Source organism: Acyrthosiphon pisum, chromosome A1, assembly GCF_005508785.2.
Source record: "Acyrthosiphon pisum isolate AL4f chromosome A1, pea_aphid_22Mar2018_4r6ur, whole genome shotgun sequence".
NCBI lineage: Eukaryota > Metazoa > Arthropoda > Insecta > Hemiptera > Aphididae > Acyrthosiphon > Acyrthosiphon pisum.
The window spans coordinates 147,738,362-147,757,345 of NC_042494.1; the positions used below are offsets into that span (position 1 = coordinate 147,738,362).

General features: G+C 28.2%; 1 protein-coding gene across 1 annotated transcript in view; it reads right to left on the bottom strand.

Annotated features, from left to right (window-relative positions):
- The window catches only part of LOC100162026 (short-chain dehydrogenase/reductase-like), a 12,138-nt gene extending 4,872 nt beyond the window's left edge, over positions 1–7,266 (bottom strand). Inside the window, 3 exon segments of the mRNA NM_001162459.1 lie at positions 4,330–4,453; positions 6,107–6,275; positions 6,995–7,266. Coding sequence (NP_001155931.1) covers positions 4,330–4,453; positions 6,107–6,275; positions 6,995–7,126 — 425 coding nt within the window. The 5' untranslated portion in view covers positions 7,127–7,266.
- Between the last annotated feature and the right edge of the window lie 11,718 nt (positions 7,267–18,984).

Consider the following 18,984-nt stretch of genomic DNA (forward strand, 5'->3'; position numbering starts at 1 on the left):
CATCATTGTAAAATCAATACATTCGTCGTTTCACTCAGAATCTAAAATTTGTAGTAAGCGCCTAACTAATTATTAAAAAGATTTTTTATACATCAATTGATTATATTTTATGACTTTAATACATCATAGAGGTACAATGTCCCCTTAACTATTTTTTATACTGAATTAAAAATTACCTTGAAATAATCAATCATAAAAGCTTAATCTTTTTTATCGAATCTTGGTAAACCTGCTTTATCACAAATGCGCTGTACTTGACTTTTAGATTTTATGAGTTGATCTTTTAGACATTTTACGGGTTGGAACGTAGAATTCCATCGAGTGGCGTTAGGTACAATAATATAAATATTTAATTCATCATGTATGGTATCGGCAATTAAGTTTGTCCTTTCTTGCTTATTCCGAAGTGCACGCATTTTCGCAAATGTTGATCTCCGATGTTTTTTATATAATGGATCAGATATTGATTTTTCTGAATCTTATGATGCATGATGCATTATTTTAGCCAAGATATCAAATATATGTCTACCTTTGATGCGGCGACAAGCAATCGCAGCAGATAATCTCTGAAAACTCAGTTTCAGGTCATACCTACCAATGTACTGTTATACCAATATAACTTCTGAAACAGAAATTATAATTTTCCGGTTATACTTACATTACATTTTTAATTTAAACATTTAAATCATTGTTTTACAAATAATATTAATTTTTTACAGTTATTATTTACAAACCTCTTAAAAACTGACCAGAAATCTGCTGTAGCACAGACATATTTAAATTCAGTGGATGACAATTGTGCTCTAAGATTAGTTTTCAAATTGTCCGCAGTAGTTGAAATTTTACTCATTAAAGTTTTTCTAGATAGACATTGCCGATTTGGAAAACCTTTCTGAATGATAATTTTGAATTTTTCCTCTTCGACAATATTAAATGCATGGTTACCCATAATAACAAATTCAGTTATCATAGAATTTAAATTTTCTAATAAAATAAAAAAAGATTAATTTCAAAGAAATAATTTATAAATATTAAGTTTCTACAAACCTTAAACTAACTGGCTGAGCTCTTGAAAATGCATCCGATATTGTTTGTTGCACTTTTGCACTTAGGTCACAATCAAACTCATTATTTTTACGTTTATTAGAAGATTTTTAAATTTTTAAATCTGCTTCAAGCTCTTTTACTTTGGAAGCATGTTTTGACTAAAACGTATAATATGTTTTTATATTATTATTATATTATATGTAAATTAGAATGTATTTTTTTTTAAATGTATGTAACAGTTAAAAATTAAAACAAAAGACACAAATCGACAATCGTATCCCCAAATTGTAAAGGTTTATCCAAAATAACGATTTTTTTCAGAAGAAAATACCCATTGAAAAAATTACACAATTTTAACTACCAACAATAATTTTCTAGTTAATTTTGCTGTAAGACATTTTTATGAGAATTGATAAAAATGTTTACATGGAAATTCTGCATTCACATAAAAATATTAAAATATTAAGATTTTCTCATTATTAATTACTTGCTTAGCATAGTTGATTAAAATTGTATTTAAAGAGAAAGTTAGTTGGCAGAAAAATTATTTAAGTGTTTAAGTATCTAGTATCTAGGTACTTACCGTTATATGTTTCTTTAAATTTGAATTACTCTTAGTAGAAGTAGAGTACATTTTAGAATTTATACAAAGTTTACACTTTACTTCAAAATTGTTGTTATTTACCGAAATTAACTTAAATAAATTGTTGTACACAGGCCATGGTAGCCGTAGCTCACGTATTTCACTTTCACCGTCTAATTCCATTGTATACAAACAAATGCACTTCAATATTATAAAAATCAGTGATTCACGAATGTCGAATTGTCGAATAATCTAGAACTTAAATCGTAATGAACTAACGAGCCATGACTAATAAGTAATAGCCAATAGGTATCAGAAATTCATAAGATTAGATCGTCGACGATAGATTATAGTCGCCGATTACAAGAAACGAGTTTGTGGGTAATTACAAGAAGCAATAAATAATAATAATTATTATTATTTTTAGTATTATTAAATTATTTATTATTATTTATTATTATTGAGTTTCAACAACAACACTGTTGTACGAGCAGACGCCGACGTCGTGAGCCGGCTGCGGGCGACCGCGGTGAAACAACAGAGTAAAGATAACAATTCCATTCTAAAAATAACATTTTATCGTCGAATAGTTATATAGTCAATAGCTATAATAACAAAAGTATTTTAGTATCACAAGTTCAGAAAATTCTACTTATAAATTATAATAATTAGGTATATGATATATTTTAATATTTACACTCATTATCAATACCTACGTTCTAGAAATGTATTAATCCAAAAAAAAAGTAACGAGTAATTTAGTAAAAATTACAACAAAGAAGTAACTTAAATTACATATAAATTACTTACAATAAAATGTAATTAAATTACCATAAAATTACTTAAAAAGTAATTTCGTTACAGTAACTTGGAACTTAAGTTAAGTTACTCCCCAACACTGGTCACTGTATAATGGATGGTATTAAATTTGAATTCAATAATATAATATCATTGTAAAAGAAAAACGATTCTGAGCGGAGATGGTATAACAGTGTAGGTATAAGACATATTATCTACTTATGTAATAAAAAAAAATTTACCTATAATAGGTACCTATTATAAATTCAAAATTAATCATATCACAATATCCATTAGGTACTTACAACGCGTTATACATCAACAACCAACCGTGATACTATCATAGATATATTAAACTATACTTTAGAAGTTTCAAGTACCCACGAATAATATTATACAATCACAACAAAATAACTAAAATAGTTATTCTAGGTTTTTTAATATGTAATTTCGTCCAATTTTGAACTTAAAATGACTATAAAAATAAACTGTTTAAATGTATATTTTTGATTTTTTGGTAACAGAATTAATTACTTACGTGGAATCTTGTTTTAAATTTTTAATTCTTAGATACAAAAATTGAACATTTTATAAATTTTTAAGTACAAAATAATTTTTAAATTAAAATTTGATAAATTTTGTCAAAATTTGAACTTTAAATGCTTAAAAAAAAAAAATTGTGCCTATGTATTTTTAATATTTTTCAACTGCTATTGTAACAACATATCAGGACCTTGTATTAAATTTTTACAGTTATTGGCCCAACAGATAAAACTTTATTGATATTCATAGAAAAAAAAAAATAAAAAAATCGAAATATGAAATTGTCCGTAATCAGCTCAAAACAAGTCAAAATATTTTGAAAATTTTATCAAGTAAAAGAATGAAATAAAATCAACATTCAGTGAAATTTTCATGTATCTACAATTATTCGTTTTTGAATTACAACAAAATAAGAAAATCGCTACATGAATATCCAATGTTGTGAAAATTTGAATTTCAAACGCTCGTAGAAATTTAATTTGACTTTCTCATAGACACTTTTTTTTTGATAAAGGTAGATAATCTTATAAGGAATCTTGTATTACATTTTAAAATCTTAGATTTAAAAAGAAAAATTCTTACGAATTCTTAACTCAAAAAAAATTTGAACTTCAAACGCTTATAAGACATTTAATTTTACTTTCCGTAAACTTTTTTTCTTGATTAGGGTAGATAAACTTTGAGAAATCTTGTATTAAATTATATAATTTTATGAATTCTATCTAAAAAATGAATTTGCAAAGTTACACGATTTTGACGAATTTTGCCATAATTCTAACTCTAGACACTCATAAAAATGCAGTGGATTTACGCTCAACTTTTTTTCTAGTTACTCTAATAACAACTGATCAGGAATCTAGTGTTAAATGTTAAAGTTTTTGACCGAGTAAAAAAATATTTATTGATATGAATTTAAAAAAAAAATGAAAAAAATCGAAAATTATTCATGCCTATATAAACAACTTAAAAACAGTCAAAATATTTTGAAAATGTTATCGTGTCTGGAAAATGGTCGTGTAAACATTTGGTAAAAATTTGGTTCCAAGTATCCAATAAGATTATTGATTTTATTAGCTACTACAAAAAAGCAAAATCAAATTAGTCAAAAACCGGTCTTGCAATAATTCCTGATTTTTTTATTTATCCTGTGGCTTTTGATTACTTACTACTGGGAAATTTTTACTCTTGATCCCAACTAGACTAGCTACTAGATAGTATCAACTAGATTCACATTCCCGTTAGAAAAAAATACTTTTGTAGAATATTGAAGCATTATTACTGTTTCAAAAGGTGATGGGAAACACAAAATAAAAACATACACATATTGTAAAATTAATTAAAAGGTAGACGTTTTTTACCTATTTATATTTATTATGTGACCGTTTATTTTCAGCTCCTTCATGATATTCACGGCTTCTTTACTGCAAATGCTCGATCCTAACACGTTGGTGTCAAACATCAGTTTCCAGTCTTGTGGGTTTCCTGGTAAGTATAATACGTAATATCGTGAATAAATTGTAGTAACAACTAATAAAAAACTTATGTATAGACATTCGGCACTGGCACCAGCGATCTATTAGTATTTACGTAAATATAACCATACGATTTATGTTATTTTATTTAGTTATTGATTTGTAAATGTATAAACAAATCGGATTGACTGTAAAATATACACAAGCATTAGTTTTTTAAATAATATAGCCTATAGGTACACATTATAAATACATAAATTGCATAAAAATGTTGAAAACAATTGAATTCAAAACAGAAATAACTTTCGGTTTATATATTATATATATATACCTAATGACAGAGATATTATAATAATTTATAATCTTTAAATCATATTCAGCGTTGACACCGCCAGCACAGGCGACGCCGACGAGAAATACGACGACAAGGACAACAAGCGGGAGTATGGACATTTGCAGGGGCATAATTACGGGGGGGATATGGGGGATAGATCCCCCCATGAGCTGTATTTATATATTGTTTTATACCTACAAATAGTTCAAATACAAACTTATAAATTATTACGAAACTAGAAAAAAAAATAAAATGTTTAGTTGTTTTGGTATAAATATTACTCAGTTATAAAAATATTTACCCGGTAAACATATTTCAAAATAAATGGTCCGATTCATTTTAATTCTTATTTATTAATAAACACTGGGTGCCTTACCACACACTGTACCAATTTACAGTACCTACTTCCTACATAATACATGCATAGACAGTATGTAATTCGATAATGGGAAAAACCACCATTCCAAAAACATAATATGATAATAAAAATCTAACATTTAAATTTCGTAGAACGAATAGTAATTCTGTGAACGCTCACCGACACTTTATACAATTATACATTGATTATTGCGATTACGTATAGACTATGCGATATACACTAGGTACACAGTAGGTACACCACCGTGTCATTCCCTCATAGTCAGTGTCACACAACTAAGGGCCGGTTGCACAAAAAAAAATTTATTGATCCTATAACTTATTGGCTCTATAGGTTTTATCGGTTTGATAAAATATTTTATTGATAGATAAATATTAAAAATCGTTGCACAAATCATTTCTTATATTATTATATTTTGAGCCACATACGATAATGGTTCAGAGTGGTTCAATTATTTAAGGTTATGGTTCATTAATATTTTGATAATATTGTTCTGTGATAATATAAAGATGTTGATAACAGAAGATATGTTGATAAGGTTTCATTAATTTTATTTTATTCAACCAGTAAAACTTATTGGACCAAAATCGGGCCTATAAATTTATGAATCAATAGTGACTAATATTCGATAACTTATTGGTTCAATAACTTTGTGCAACGTATTTTAATTTTTATCGATTCAATAACTCAACTTATTGGACCAATAACTCAACTTATTGGACCAATAACTATTTATTGAACCAATAAAGTTTTGTGCAACCGGCCCTTAGTAATTAATTTTAAATAAAAATGGAGCAAAAAAAAAAAAAAAATGAAATTTTATCATTGAATACTAAAAAGGAATCTGAACGTAGATGTTCCGTCTATTGTTTTCCTATATTACTAAGTATATTTTATAATATTATTGTTATTAACGTAATTTATTTTACTATTACCTACTGGCTACTTACCTAGTGCGTCACTATTTCTCCAAACTCCAGCATTGTTTACTAATACGTCGACTGACTTCAATGTGCTCTTTACCCATGCGAATGCTTCTTGGATATTTTGTTCCAGACACAAATCAACTATGTAATAATGAAATTCACCCAGTTTTCCGATCAACTCTTTTCGTAACTCCTACAGGATTCAAAAACCAATTAATAATCGTGGCGATAAAAGCGTTTACAATCCGCAGTAATAATAACAAATTATTGACGAATGTGATTCGATTTAATTAAATGTACAAGCAGTATCTAGCCGGATCTAGTGCTTGAGGTGAGAAAGTAGGGTTCCTTACTCAGAGTGCCATATATATTATGAGGGCAATTCGATATTTATTACAAAACATACAATCAGCAAAAATATATTTTTAAAAATAAAAAATATTCAAACAAAATACACGGAAGAAAGATAAACAAAAAAGCTTATAATGTCTTATTGTGTTTTTATTATTTTATTTGTTATTGTATTGTCTATGTAGCTTGTAGATACTGGATATGTTTTCTTATAGTCTAGTCAGTACCTATCACTATTAGGTTTTAGTAATAATATATGACCATTCTGATTTTTTTCCATGGTTATTCAGTACATTTTATTTTTATTTTTATGTAATTTTATTGATATTTTTAAGAGTTTTAGGTAATAACTTCGAGCCTTAGTTAAGATATTTGTACTCGAAAAATGTATTTAATATTTTACAACTTTTGAAACGTACCTATGTGCCTATAATAATATGTTATGGTCAATACCAAATATATTAATAACATTTAAAGAAATATTGTTTTTGTGAGAAAGACAATAATAATGGCTAATACCTACAAAATGAAGGAAAACGAAAGACACTGAAAGGCACGAACCTTGAGTCTGACTTCCCTCCTGGCAAATCCGACGACAATCATTCCACTGTCAACCAGTCGCCTACACGTAGCCGCTCCGATCCCAGACGACGCCCCCGTGACCACGGCGACTTTTCCTACCCATTTGTCCATTTTCGTTTAAATTATATTACCACACGCCTATATATATATATATAATATTTGAATGTATTATACGGCTGGTACCTACTAATGTAAAGCGAATAATAATAGATACGACCGTCGACCGCTTACGCCTGTCGAAGTGTCGAACTGATTAGGTATTCTCGGGACGAAAAAATAATATACGTGCACTTTATAGTTCAAGTGTTTTTTTTTTACCTACATATATGCGCCGTACCTACACGCTGCATGCACGAGTGTTCGGAGTGTTCGGTCGATTTAGATAAGAGGATAAGTGTATAGGTGGGATTATATTACTTATAATAAAACAGTATATTCTCGTCCACTCTTCAATTAAACCAAATGTATGGACAATGTACACTATCTATTTTTATTTATTTCCACTTATTACGTATGCAAACGATAATATAATAATATAATATAGTATAATCGATTAGGGTCAGTTGCACCGTCTACGGTTAAACTTCGATTAACCTTAATCAGCTGATAACAGAGGCAAATTACCGAGAGGCAAATTCGGCCGATTAAACTCCGGTTAACTTTAATCAGAGACGGTGTAACTAAGTCTAGTAGGTATTACCTATAAGTAATTAGTGCCTTATATACCAATAAAAGATCACAAAAAAACAATGTGCAAAAAGATCAGAAAATTGAAATGCAATTAATATTTTTAATAATTTAAAAATTGAAATGCAATATTTCTTAAAATATAAGAAATACTAAGTTTACTAACAAAAAAACCAAAATATGTTAAACAAATTTTATTTAGAAATAAGAAACATGATGTTTTTACTGTAAAACAAAACAAAAAAATTTTAAGTGTTTATGATGATAAAATATTTATTTTTGAAAATGGCATTGACACATTAGCTTGGGGACATTATAAAACAAATATATGTAGAAATGATTTTGTAAACCATCTCAATACACTAATTAGAAATCAAAATCAAAAAGATTAGAAAAATGTTTTAGGGGTTTTTTGCATTTGGATTTTAATTATTAATAACATAAGTTTTGAGAAAAAATATTCTTGAAGGATTAAGACAAGAGAATATAAACCAGATTCATTTGCTACCGTAGACATGTTAGGTAACATTTTTATATGTTTACCTATATTAGAATTTTATATATACGATAAAATGTTGAAAATAATTTGACTCTTTTTGAGCTATTTACGGACATTGTCAGTTTTCAATTTTTTTAGTTTTTCTTTCTATAAATATCAATAAAGTTTTATCTGTTGGGCCAAAAAGTGTAAAAAATTAATACAAGGCTCCTGATATATTGTTACAATAGCAGTTGAAAAAATATTAAAAATACACAGGCACGATTTTTTTTTATAAGCATTTAAAGATCCAATTTGAATTGACAAAATTTATCAAATTTAAAAATGAATAATTATTTTAAATTTGATAAATTGAATAATTATTTTGTAGTTCAAAATTTATAAAATGTTCAACTTTTATATCTAAGGATTGAAAATGTATAACAACATTCCACGTAAATAGTTAATTCTGTTACCAAAAAATCTAAAAAATACATAAGCACAGTTATTTTTATAGTCAATTAAGTTAAAATTTGGATACAATTGCATATTAAAAAACCTAGAATAACTATTTTAGTTATTTTTTTGTGATCGTATAATATTATTCGAGGGTACTTGAAACTTCTAAAGTATACTATTATATTATATCTATGATAGTACCACGGTTTGTTGTTGATGTATAACGCGTTATAAGTACCTAAAGGATATTGTGATATGATTAATTTGGAATTTATTATAGATACCTATTATTGGTAAATATTTTTTTTAGTACCATAGATAAGTATATAATATGTCTTATAACCATAGATATAATATGTATATAATATGTCTTATACCTAGACTGACATACCGTCTCCGCTCAGAATCGTTTTTCTTATACAGAAGTTTTTAATATCATTGAATTCAAATTTAATACTATTCATTATATAGTTAGTAACTAGTTAGTTACCCACTTGTAACCTACTGTACAGCAGAGCGACATCCACTTACCTACATTTTTTTACAATAAGACCAACATTGATTAAAAAATTGATTAATGTGTATAAATATATTATTAAAAAATATACCTACGATACTTGTTTGAAATACATTTTAAAAGAAAACAGTTACTAATTATAATAATCATGACCTTCAGATGAGAATAATATTATACTATTGCCTATTAAAAATAAAAAATGAGTAATAATTATATAAATTAATCACTTTTTTTGTTGTATCTGTTATTAGTACCTATTATTAATTTCAGAAACTTTTAAGTTCTTATGAAAACTATGATAAGTATCTATATAAGTTATGTTTCGCACAATAATAATAGTCTTTTCAAATCTGTGTAATTCCAGACTCTTCAGTAAATGCAAATTTAATTTAATATTTGATCATTTTTTTTTTTGAATTTATAATTTTATTTGTAACTGATTTCTTGAAAATCTGTTTGCTCATAAGTCGTTTTATAAAACAATCTGTCTGAGAATTCTTTATTTACTTTAATTATTTTAATATCTTTCCATAAAACAGTTAGACCCATAGTTCTTTTATTAAAATTGTTGCCAATATCTTTATCCAATTGTCTAAAATCTATAAAATCGTTATATGTACGCTCGTTTAATTTGAATGGTTTTCCAGTTTTTTTTTGCACTTTGGATGACTGTAGGTTATTCTGTTGCTGAGATGTTGCTGTTGTTCATCGTGTGAACATATTTCCTATACGTCATAGCATATAGGTATTTCGTATAGGAATATAAATGTTTTGTGAATACTATTTTTCGTTCGTATACAGATCTTCTTGGTACAAGTTTCTGAATAGCCCCCCCCCACATAATTGTATTTGATTTAAAATATTTAAGTGAGTGTACTCTTTTCGTTTAGCAATCCATTTTTTTATCCACCGTTTACGTATTGTCTGATTTTTTTTGGGGGAATGGAAAGAGCATTCATTATTTATTACAATACACGCCTTTTGCTAGGTATCTGTTTTTGTTGATGTAAAAATATTTAGGTATACTATTTAACTAATTGACTAATTTACAGTATCAACAATCGATCTGAACTGGCTCACTAGGTACCTACTGTTAACAGTAAAAAAAAAAATACTGAGACACTGAGTATTGACTGTAATTTGTACTAGCTGTTTAAAGACTATACTGTCATTAATAATAAATTATCGTGTGAATTATCTATTTACTCGTATTTTCTTTTAAAGGCAAATATAATATAGTAAATGTGTACCTATAGGTAATATATATAGTAAATAAATAGTTAATGCACCACATTTTGTAATAAATTTGTATATTGTTAATATTTTATGATTTATCATACTTAGTTATTATGGATAAACATAGGATATTTGTTATTGTGAAACGAGTCAATTTATATTAATTCAGTAAAATATTTCATTCGATTACGCGTCAAACGATCGTAGTTTTTTATCGTTGCCTCTTTGCCATTTGCTAATGGAATATTAAATAGACATCGATCAATTTAAAAATGCACTTGTAATGTGTAGGTACCTATGTCGTATTATTTGCTTATTTCATATTTATTTTACCAGTCAGCTGCCAGTGTAACATCAAATAGGTAGCTGATAGCTCCATTGTATAATACTTATTACTTAAGTATATCAACCTGATAAGAAAATACATTCTAAAAATATTTTTATATTATTACAATAAAAATAGCCAAAAAAATAATCTGAGAACATTCCAAATATATTACTTTATACTTTGGCTAGCGAATTAGCGAAATAGTAATATGAAGATAATATAAAAATAATAATTCTCAAAATATTCTCATAATATATTGTAATATTAAAAGTCATTATTTTAATGATGTTTTCAGATCATTAGGAAATATGATACAATATTATTACAGATGAATCAACTCTACGTACAATTTAACAGTAAATTAGAGGTACCTTTTATATTGCAACATACTAATAGGTATATTATAATAAGACAATATAATATGGGCAATATGGCATAGTCGCATAGTATAGTACAGCCTTAAGTCTTAATACATTTGGGTACAGTTATTGTCAGTTGTAGACCCTAAATGCAACACGTTTGGGTACCCTATCTCTAGAATAATAAAAAATAATAATACACAATGCTATAAGGATTATAAGCTTCTAAAACTTAATATGTGTGAAAATTGTAATGTTAAATACTTAGTCAACATATTATGTTTAACTATTTGGCAGGACGTAAAACGTAAAAGTATACTTAAATAAATACAATTAAGTAACCACTACAGTATTTACAGTAATTAATAATGTATCAACAATATGTTGACTAAGTATTTAACATTACAATTGATCTCATTTGTCATCATAGGTATTTGTAATATAGGGTGTTTCATTAAGAACGCCGGATTTAATCTTGTTGTAACTTTATTAAAAAAAATTATTTTGAACAAAAAAATTATATCAACATGTAGTATATATTCTCCGATTTAAGTGTGGAATATCATATCTGGCATATGTCCACCTCGGCTTCGCTGGCAAGCTTTTGTTCGGATCACGAAATTTGTTTGAATAAAATAATTTTTTTTCAGGGTTCTCAAACTAGCATTAATTATAATTGATAAACCGAAATATTTCAAATCAGATTTTTGATTACATTGTCGCATTACTGACATTTATATTTATTTTCTGGTTCTCGGAATATTACTATAATAGTATTTTTTTTTTTTTTTTTATCTGGAGAGTAAAATATATAATATCAATAAGCCTTTGATTATGTTTTCATTTGTTAAATTTTGTCATAAGAACAATTTCAACGAGTGGTTTTATTCGTTTTCTGAACGAAATAAATTTAAAATGTCAGACTTCGATATTTTGAATGAATTAGAAAATATATTAGCGAACGAGGTGTCAGATGAGTTCTTTGATGATTTGTGTTTTGATGGTGATAATTCAGGTAAATTATAATACATCATTTTTTTTTTATAACTATACATGTTTTGTGTAAAACTTTATTTTCTGTTGAACAGTTACATTGGCATCGCTACCTTTGTCAAGTCATAACAGAGAAGAACGAATTCAATTATATGATGATAATGTTGAACAAGTTAAATACAGTTGTGTGATACACAGTAGTTTCTAATTCCTAATGGTTTTACCTCACAAATATAATAGATAGTGATTTATTTACTATTTATCTATTTTAAATATACCAAGAACATCTGAAACAACTGAATCTTTTCTAGAAGTGCCAGTTGCTCAAAATATTACTGGTATAACTGGTGTCTTTGAATAAAATATAAGAAAAAACATGTAATTAAATCCCCGAATAAACCTTTGCATACGCCGAGCTTCAAATGGAAGTCAACAGGAAAATTTAGCTGTAAGACAATTCATTTTAACTCATCGAAGGTAATATATTTTATGTACTATAAATAAAATATGTGTTCGCTAAAATAATAACTTTTTAGTTATTATATTATTATAATACTTATAATTGTTATTTTAGTACAAGTAAAAGTTGTAACTCAGATAACCAACAAATACTAGTATTACTATAATAATATAATAATATGATATTTTTACTACCATCGTTCTTGTATAAACAGGTGTTATATATTATATTAGTAGGAAAAATACAAATAATAAACTATTCTTTTTTTTTATTGATCAATAAAAAGCCCGACAACTATGGTCATTAGCTACAAATATGGAATATACAATAGTTATTTACAGTTTTAAGGTATTCTTATATATAAGTTAGGTATTAACATTGAAATTACAGAATAGGTGTGGTTACATAGTGTACAGTCGGGTTAAATATTATTATATTAAATTGTAAAGGCCTGTCAATTTCAGGAATTTTATTATCTTAAAGTTTTCTTCGGTGTTGGGTCCCAGTGCGGTGTCCAGTGATACGGTAATTCCAATTCCAAAACCTTAAAAAGATAAGTTTAAGCCCGATGGATACAGACCAATAACGCTCCTAAACACCTTGTGTAAAATATTGGAAAAAGTCATTAACTATAGACTTACTTGGATACTAGAAAAACATAAATACTTATCCAAACATCAATACGGCTTTAGAAAAAACAAAAACACAATCGATAACCTAACTCAAATTAACCATGAAATAAACCAGACCTTTAAAAAAAAACAAATATTGGGGCTAGTCAACCTCGACATCTCAAAAGCATACGACTGTACATGGAGACACAACATCATAGTCAAACTAAACCAAATATTATGCCAAGGAAAGACACTCGATTTAATAACTGACTTCTTAAAAGATCGCACATTCAAGGTTAAAGCAAACGGTCATTTATCCAAAGAATTTACCCTAGAAAACGGAGTACCACAGGGTTCAGCATTATCTGTTACTCTATTTCTCTTAGCCATAGACGATATAACCCAAAGCTGTTCGCTACCCACAAAATGCAACCTATTTGCCGACGATTTTAGTTATTCATGTCGCAACAGCAATACAAGCTCAGTACGAAAACACCTCCAAACAACCACTGATAATTTAGTTGAATGGGCAAGAAACACAGGTTTTACTTCGCACCAACAAAATCAAACCTCATAATATTCACTAAAAAGAGAAAAGTTGGTGAAATTTTAATTACACTCAATAACAAGCAAATCCCCATTAAAAAATCAGTCAAAATACTAGGTATCTTCTTCGACTGCCGACGTACATGGGCAACACATATACACTATCTTAAATCTTCAACCAGTCAATCATTAAATATTAAATCCTATCAAAATCCACAAATCAATTATCCAATCGAAAATAAACTATGGTTCAAATATATACAAATCGGCATCACAATCTATTCTTAAAAAAATAGACATCAAAAACAACATCGGACTCAGGCTAGCAATAGGCGCATTCCGCAGCAGCCCAATTTATAGCATCTACAATACAGCCGGCGAACCCATACCCGAGATTAAAAGAAAAGACCTATCACTTAAATACATAACTAGATACTATAGATCAAACAATATTAACCCCCCACTAGAAGACAGCGAATCATATGATGAATTAGAAAAATACGGCATTGATTGCAAGCAACTAATTGTAAGAGAACAACTGACCACACCTCCGTGGACTTCTCCATACGAGATAAATACTGACCTCAGTGCATACTTAAAAACACAAACGTCCCCAGAAATGTTCAAAAGATACTTCCTAAGTATAATAGAAAATTATAAAGAATATCAAGAAGTATACACCGACGCAGGACACAGGACCAAGTAGGAATCTCAATAATACTCAAAAGCAAAAACATATTAATGAAGTTACATAACACATGCTCTATATACACGGCCGAGGCCATAGCGATACTAGAGGCGATCAAACTATTCTTATTCTGTAATTTATGTGGTTTATATAGTGCGGATTTCAAAAACATGAATTTGGGTTGAGTGATGACTCCCCTATTTTAGGTTTTTTTGAAGCATTCATGTCAGAGTTTGTCCTTGGAAGAGTGGCGTTTGAAACTAATCGGTATGCAGAGCAATATTTAAAAAAAGAAGACATAGCCCCAAAATCTAGACTGAAATATTGGAAGCCAACAGATATTAGAGAACTTTATGTGTTTTTAGCTACAAGTATGATTATGGCTCGTAACAAAAAGCTAGAAATAAATTAATATTGGTCACTTCTAGTGTCACCCATTTTCAATAACATTTTGAGCAGAGATAAGTACTTACTAATTTTACGTATGTTACACTTTTGTAATAATGAAAACCAAATATCTGGAGATAGACTTTTTAAATTAGATGTAGTATTGGATGAAATCTGTGCCAATTTCAAGGCTGGTATAGAACCATTTCAGAATTTGGTAATTGATGAAAGTTTAGTATTGTGGAAACGGAGGTTAAGCTTTAAACAATTAATAAAGTCTAAAAGGCATTGTTTTGGAGTAAAACTGTTTGTATTATGCGATGTTGAAACAGATTTTATTTTAGATATTATAATTTATACTAGTGCTGAAACTCGTCTGTCGCAATGTGATAAGAACATAGGCATATCTGGTGCAGTTGTTATGACTTTAATGGCACCATATGTAAAACAATGATACAACTTGTACACAGATAACTGGTAAACCTCACCTATTTTATGTCAACAACATTAACTGGAACTGTCAGGAGAAATAGAAGAGGGATGCCTGATTTAAAAAAAAAAAATTAGCACTAGGCGAAGAACATAGTAGCCACGCCCAAACAATGATGGCACTGAAGTGGTTGGATAGAAGAGAAGTCTATATCATTATATGATTCAAGTTCAGCCAACACAAACAAAACAGATAGAGCTAGTGGTAAAGTTGTAAAAAAACCTACATGTATTGTAAATTATAATGCATGTATAGAAAAAGCATTGACAAATGTGATATGCTGCTTAGCTCTGTCGAATGTGTACGCAAAAGTATGAAGTGGTATAAAAAAATATGCTTTCATTTAGTTGATGTGTCTTCTAAATTCTTATTCGGCATATAAAACTGAAAGTGGTAAAATTTAAAAATATACCAATAGCTGATTTTCAATTGGAGCTTATTAGACAGCTTTTAGATAAGTATGGAAAATATAAAAATAGTCCTAATAGAGGAAGAGCTAGTACAAATGATTAGCCAACTCGTCTTACAGCCCGTCATTTTCCAACAGATGTGCACAATAATGAAGTTGGTACATTTTTTACATTTTTAGGTCTTTCCGTGTGCGCATTCGCAATACAACTTGCACTTTTTAAATAGCAAAAGGTGTTTTGAATACCAAATTCGGATAGACCGAATTTTTTTTACCTTAGCTCTAAAATCAAAATTGACTAAATAGCAAAGAGTCAAAGTTTTGATTAAAATTATTGAATTTTTCTACAATCATACTAGAATTTTATGAATTATTATTAAATTTTAAGTATTTTTTTTTTTGTATCCGTAGGTTTGCAAATATTATTAAATCATTTAAATTTAATTTTGAGGAATTAATGAACTTCAATAAGACGTAAATGTTAGTTAATTAACTAAGTAAGAAAAAATTAAACTAACTAACACAATTTTTTAATAATTTTAATAATTTTAATTATTTATTTGGATAAACAAATTTCTAATAAATATCTAATAAATTGTTTAAAATTTAGCCCATCACTGAAATCGACGAATCACTTCTCTTTGGGTAGCTGATAATATCTGTTCCTTTTTAAGTTCTGCACGAGCATTTACTATTTTATTTTTAGATCTTGAACATTTGAAAGTAGAGTTGAATACACTACATTCTTCAAATGTTCCCACAGAAAAAAAATCTAATGGCGTGATATCTGGAGATCTTGGTGGCCAAGCTACTGCATATGTACCCATCCATCGATTGCCAAATTTATTTTGTAAATAGGTACTCTCTTACAACAATTGCATTGTTTCCAGGTCCTCCATCTTGTTGAAAAAATAAATTAGTTCTAGTCGCTAATGGAATATCGTCCATGTATGTAGGAAAAACATCAGTTAAAAACTCCAAGTATCTTCTCCCAGTAAGTGTACCATCGTAAAAATACGGGCCGAGAAGTCTCCCATCGAGTAACCCACACCAAACGTTACTTTCCCAAACTGTTTGGTGATTTGTATCATTCGTCCAATATGGATTGTGATCAGCCCAATACCGGTTATTTTATTTATTAATTATACCGTTGTTGGTAAACTTTGATTCATCGGTCAAACAGATAAATCGTTGAAAATTGGGTTCGTCGTGTAATTACAATTGTATCATAAACCATGCAATAAATGTAAGTCTTCGATTAGAATCACTTGGTACCAACTTTTGTACTAAATCAGGCCTATACGGGTGCAATTTATTATTCTTCAAAATTGTATGAACTTTTTTATTCCAATTTCGTTGCTTAAATGCCTACCTAATCGAAGATCGAGGATTTAATTGAACATATGCTAATACCTGCAATTCGTCCTGTTCGTTGGCCTGTCCAATCAACTGTCTTTGATTACGTCGACTATTACCTTGTCTTGCAGGTAACTCACCACTATTTCTCAAAGATGATTCAATTCGGACAAAGTAATTGCGAGGAGGGTGATATCGTTCAAAGGATATCATTCTACATAAAGTCTAGCGGCATTTTGTGAATTACGTCGATATTCATCATAAACTAAAAGCATATCAACTTTTTCATTGTTACTTGGCATTTTTGAATTTCAATAAAATACTTGCGTTACAAACGAGTTTAAAACTTGTAATGACTTTCAATAACCACATTTAAACAAAATATGCTAAAACTTATCAGTTATAATAAGTTATTATTGTCAGATTTATACGAACATTAAGATAATATCATTCTTAGCACACGATGAATAATTTTGTTTATTTTAGTAAATGCTACAAATAAAATAATCTTAGAGGTTACAAGTAATTACCCATTTGTATCATGAAAAATAACAATAAATGATAAAATGAATAATTTGAATAGAAACTTTAATAATAGAAGTTATGAGAAATAAATCATATCAGTTTCAAGTTTGTTTAATCTTTTATTAGTAAATTAACTAACATTTAGGTCTAATTGAGGTTAATTAATTCTTAAAAATTAAATTTAAATGATTTAATAATATTTGCAAATCTACGGATACCAAAAAAAATACTTAAAATTTAATAATAATTCATAAAATTCTAGTATGATTGTTGAATAATTCAAAAATTTTAATCGAAACTTTGACTCGTTTAGTCAATTTTGATTTTAGAGGTATGGTAAAAAGGATCAAATCGACCTAAAAAAAATCGGTCTATCCGAATTTGGTATTCAAAACACCTGTTTCCATTTAAATAAATGCAAGTTGTATTGCGCATGCGCATACAGAAAGATCTAAAAATGTAAAAATCATCAAGAAATGTGTATTTATGTATTCCCTATCAATCCCGAACTACGCATATTAATCTGATGTCACTGGACAGAATTATTTAGTGTCACCTTTAAAAGGAATCACCTTGTATATTTAGCTATAACTTGGTAGTTTTTCTCAAATTTTTTTTAAAATTTTTTTCCGATTCAGTGAGTTTAGATCTATCTTTATAAGGTGGAAATACCAGTTAAATTTATGAAATATAGTCAGCACAGAGCAGTTGCATTATATTTTTATGGTCAGCAGTGAAAGGGTTAATAAAAAAAAAAAAATAAGAAATTGCACACGACTATGTCATATTGTGGAATGTTTCAACGACTTCAATGTCATCTCCTCCATGCCTTTTTTTAATTTCATGTTGACTAAATATACTTGTTGGTACTTTCAGACAGTATTGGTTATAGTCATTATAACTATTGTTGGTTGAAAATTCGTGATGTGTCTGCTGGATTCTAGATGGTATATATCGCACTCCTAGAACAAGACTGCCACAACTCAAAGTTTATAGTTTTGAGAAAAATCAATTTGATGTTTGGACCTAAGATATTTTAATGAGTTTTTTACTTATGCGTTTGAAATTTAACACTTAAATACTTACAATCATACTTTACAATATTAATTTTTCAAATATTTTAAAATTCACTCTTAAACCCAAAAATTTAGACTTGTGGCCATTTACAATTTTTTAAGTAAATGCAAGACTGCCATATTTTGAGATGCGACTGTATTGCATACAGAAATTGATTTTTAGATGGCCACTTATTAAAATATGGCAGTATTGAATTTAAGCCATGAACATTTTTATGCCATAAATCGAGTTGTGGCACTGTTGAAATTTAAATTACTAATAAATATTTGTATTAGTAATTTAAAATTTGATTTATTGTTGTATTATTATAATGGTATTATAATGGTATAGGTATGATAATAAAATATCCTTAAATAAATT